The sequence below is a fragment of the Eriocheir sinensis genome, unplaced genomic scaffold (genome assembly GCF_024679095.1).
Source record: "Eriocheir sinensis breed Jianghai 21 unplaced genomic scaffold, ASM2467909v1 Scaffold1002, whole genome shotgun sequence".
NCBI lineage: Eukaryota > Metazoa > Arthropoda > Malacostraca > Decapoda > Varunidae > Eriocheir > Eriocheir sinensis.
Window position 1 is genome coordinate 2,154 of NW_026110300.1, and position 3,999 is coordinate 6,152.

The following is a 3,999-nucleotide window of genomic DNA, read 5'->3' on the forward strand; positions in this document are numbered from 1 at the left end:
AATTTCCACCACCTGGCTAAGACTTCATTGTCACTATATAACTAAGTAGATCTGGTATATTTCTAACTACATCATATTATAATATAATATAATATTATACAATATTATAATTTCACGGTCACACACACACTGTACACACTGACACGCGTCACTAACATCACCAGTGAATGCACCACCGTGGTATAGTTGCCAGATACCGCCACCAGGCTAAACATTCTGAAAACCGAATGATTACTGAATTGAGTAATATCATTCACCATGCCTGCCGTGCATAAGGAAACAAGTTATTATATCATGAAAAGTATGGAACTAGACAAGTGATTTTTCTCAGTACTTTAAATGCTTACTGAGACACAATGACTGACTGACAGGCAAATGGTAGTCTGTGGCGTGGGTCTCACGGACTCTTACCGAGTCTCATCGCACTGGTACTGGACACGTTCAGATACAGACTTCGTACGGTACGCTTATACCATTTTCAGTTTTACCTAAATGAGGGACATTATTCAACTTTTTCATCACTGTAGTTACGTAAAGTTATTATTTCATATTAATATGCAGTAATCATACTGTATATTTTGTACTATTAAAAAATTAAAACATGCGTGTTTTTAGTTTAGAAGTAAGCAAACACAGTGTAACAGACAGTAAATTAGTAGAAGACTTGAGAGATTGATAAACTTTCTGTACACTACCATTCCTAGTAGCATCTAGGATCACCACAAGAAAGAGAAAACTGGCAAATTCTAACATATTAAAACCAGGATGTTTCTACAAAGCAAGGCTAAATTATAAGTCACACTACATCACCCACACTCCACTACACACCCACCACACATTCAATAACCACACACATCACACCCATCAACATTACCTATAACCTATCAAGATGCATACTCGTATGGAGTATGCGTCTCACGTGTTGGGGGCTCTACATACACAGCTCTCTTGGACAAAGTTGAGTCTAAAGCTCTTCGTCACATCAACTGCTCTCCTCTTACTAACAGTCCCTTACCTCGTAAATTCCGCCGCAGTGTTGAATCTTTTTCTATCTTCTATCGATATTTTCATGCTAATTGCTTTTCTGAACTCGCTAACTGCATGCCTTCCCCCCTCCCGCGGCCCCGCTGCACTCGACTTTCTACTCTTGCTCATCCCTTAACTGTCCATATCCCTTATGCAAGAGTTAATCAGCATCTTCATTCTTTTATCCCTTCTGCTGATAAACTCTGGAACATGCCTTCTTTTGTCTGTATTTCCCATTGCCTATGACGTGACCTCTCTTTCGGCCTCTTGTTCTGTTTGCTTTTGTTGGAGCAGCGCCTAGCGGACTTTACAGTTACGTTTTTTTATTTTTTTATTGCCCTTGAGCTGTCTTCTTTATTGTAAAAAAAAAGACAACATCTCACACAGCACAGCCAGCCACATCATGGTGGTGGCCGAGTGGTCAGCGTGGGGGCGTGGTGAGACCGTGGACCTAGATTCAAGTCCCACTAAAACATGCATGCTGATTTTTCAAGTCATCGCTGAGTGGCGGAAGATTACCCACATGATGCCCAGATCTTAACCCAAACTTCAGCGACTTTGGTCAAGATGAGCACCGGGAAGCAACATGGACCAAGCAAGAGTTATATATCAACGCAGTCACAATAAATAAAATTCGCCTGCGCCACAAACGGGCTGGGGCCGCCCAAGAGGCCCCTCAAGACAGCCTACCGGCGCTGCAGGCAGCACCTAAAAAAATAAAAAAATAAATAGAAAAAAAAATCACATCAAGCCACACCACATTTCACACAACATGAGGCGTTACACCCAGCCCCGCCACACCATACAACACACCATACCTCACACCACGCCCAGCCACACCATATCATGCATCACACCCAGGGCCATATTTTTAAACATTTCTGCGCCCAAGAACACGTAATTTACTAGTCTTCGTGGGAGTTTAGGGCATTTTCAGTGGTACTTTTATGGCCTTGGTGGTAGTCTGAGCCTTCTTCTGTACCGTGAACCTAAAATAACACTCAATAGAACTCGATTAACCTTCTTTTTGGCCTCTGGAAATAGTTAGTGTGAGGGGCGGGAGCAGCTGACAATACCAACCCCAGCCCCACCACACCACATCAAACCCAACCACACTACACAACATCACAGCAAGCAACACCACACAACATAACACATCACACCCAGTCACCACCCTAGCCACACCACACATAACTCCACACCCTGCCACACAACACACATCACACCCAGTCACTCCATACCTCACGCCACACCCAACCACATCATACATCTCACCACACCCACATCACACCATACCATACATCATACCCAGTCACACTACACTTCACACCATACTCAGCCACACCTCACCATACATCATACTCACGCACAACATATCTCACACCACACCCAGCCACACCATACCACACATCACACCCAGCCACACCATCTCCCACATCACACCCAGCCACACTTTATCACACATCACACCTAGCTACACCACACCACACATCACACCCAGCCACACCACACCTCCCACTGCACCCAGCCACACCACACCACATAGCACTTCCAGCCACACCACATCGCACCACACACCTGACCCAGCTACACAACACTTTACACCACACCCAGCAACATTACAAACCATGCTACCCAGCCACATCACATCACACATCACACCCAGCCACACCAAACCACACACCACCTAGCCACAGCATATAATATAACACCCATCCACGCCATGCCACACTGCTCTTCATTAGCTACACTGGGTCAGTTTAAACTACAGTACGATTCACACTACGACCAGATTCAGAAAGGCCTTTTTTTTTATCTTGCTTAGCATGAACTGGACATCCAGACCTCATAATGGACAGCTTGTCCTTAAAAGGTAACCGAATGTTGAGCTCTGAGTAGCCTAGCACAGATACAGTGCTGAGATGAGAGTGGAGACGCACACGAATGTATTACAGGAATCAGACTCGCCAGGTACAGCGCGTGTTGTTGGAGACGTCTTCTGTGATATCGTCTAGTACAATGGTTCCCAACCTTTTTCCTGTCGTTTCCCCTTTCAACCAGTTCATCATCCGGATTTCACCCTGCATGCGGTCAAGGAAAAGAAGTAAACAAAACACGAAAATCATTTCCTTAATAACACAAATAATTTAATAAACAATTAGTAGCCAAACACAAAGTTTACTTGCCTAATAACACAAACCAATGAACAATAGCTCTTACGCCCCATTACAGCCGGGAACTCCTTCCAAGGGGGTGGCCATGCCATAAGAGTCAAGTTTTCCCTCTCAAAACACACATTTCTGGCATTTTTAAATCCTCGCATCCCTCTTCACCTTTCTTTTATGTAATTTTCAACTCAGTCGAATAATTGCAACCAATTGATATTTCTCTCAGGTTGAATTTCCCCGCTGGAATTTATCTCATTAACTTACAGAATAATAATGCACATTTCCACAAAAAAATATCGATATTAAATTATCTTTTTAAACATCTTCCCACAAGAGCTCACACAAAAACTTACCTCTCCCAAAAATATGTGGAATTTTTTCATAAATTGGCAGCACTGTTCCAACAGTGCAGCCAAGTACGTTATACGTTAATAGAAGACCCACCCTTCAGGAACTTAACGACTCAAGGCTGGAGGCTGCAGAACGCTTAGCCTCAGACCTTACTATTATTTACGATTGGGGCAAGAAGAACCTGGTGTCCTTCAACGCCTCAAAAACACAGTTTCTCCACCTATCCACTCGACGCTTTAATCTTTCCAAACAACTATCTCCTATTCTTTGTTAACACCCAGCTATCACCTTCCTCAACACCTAAACATCCTCAGTCTATCCTTAACTCAAAATCTCAACAAACTTCATAGTCTCATCTCTTACTAAATCAGCTTCCTCGAGGCTGGGCGTTATTCTGTACCGTCTCACCAGTTCTTCTCTCCCTGCACACAGTTGCTGTCCATATACAGGGCCT

At 43.6% G+C, this 3,999-nt stretch overlaps 1 protein-coding gene across 1 annotated transcript; it reads left to right on the forward strand.

Moving 5' to 3' along the window:
- Nucleotides 1-2,104: 2,104 nt before the first annotated feature.
- Nucleotides 2,105-3,643, forward strand: LOC126988905 (uncharacterized; the record flags this gene model as incomplete). The annotated part of the gene is made up of 1 exon (XM_050847294.1): nucleotides 2,105-3,643. A coding segment is annotated over one exon (613 nt), but the record flags the coding sequence as incomplete, so codon positions are not given.
- Between the last annotated feature and the right edge of the window lie 356 nt (nucleotides 3,644-3,999).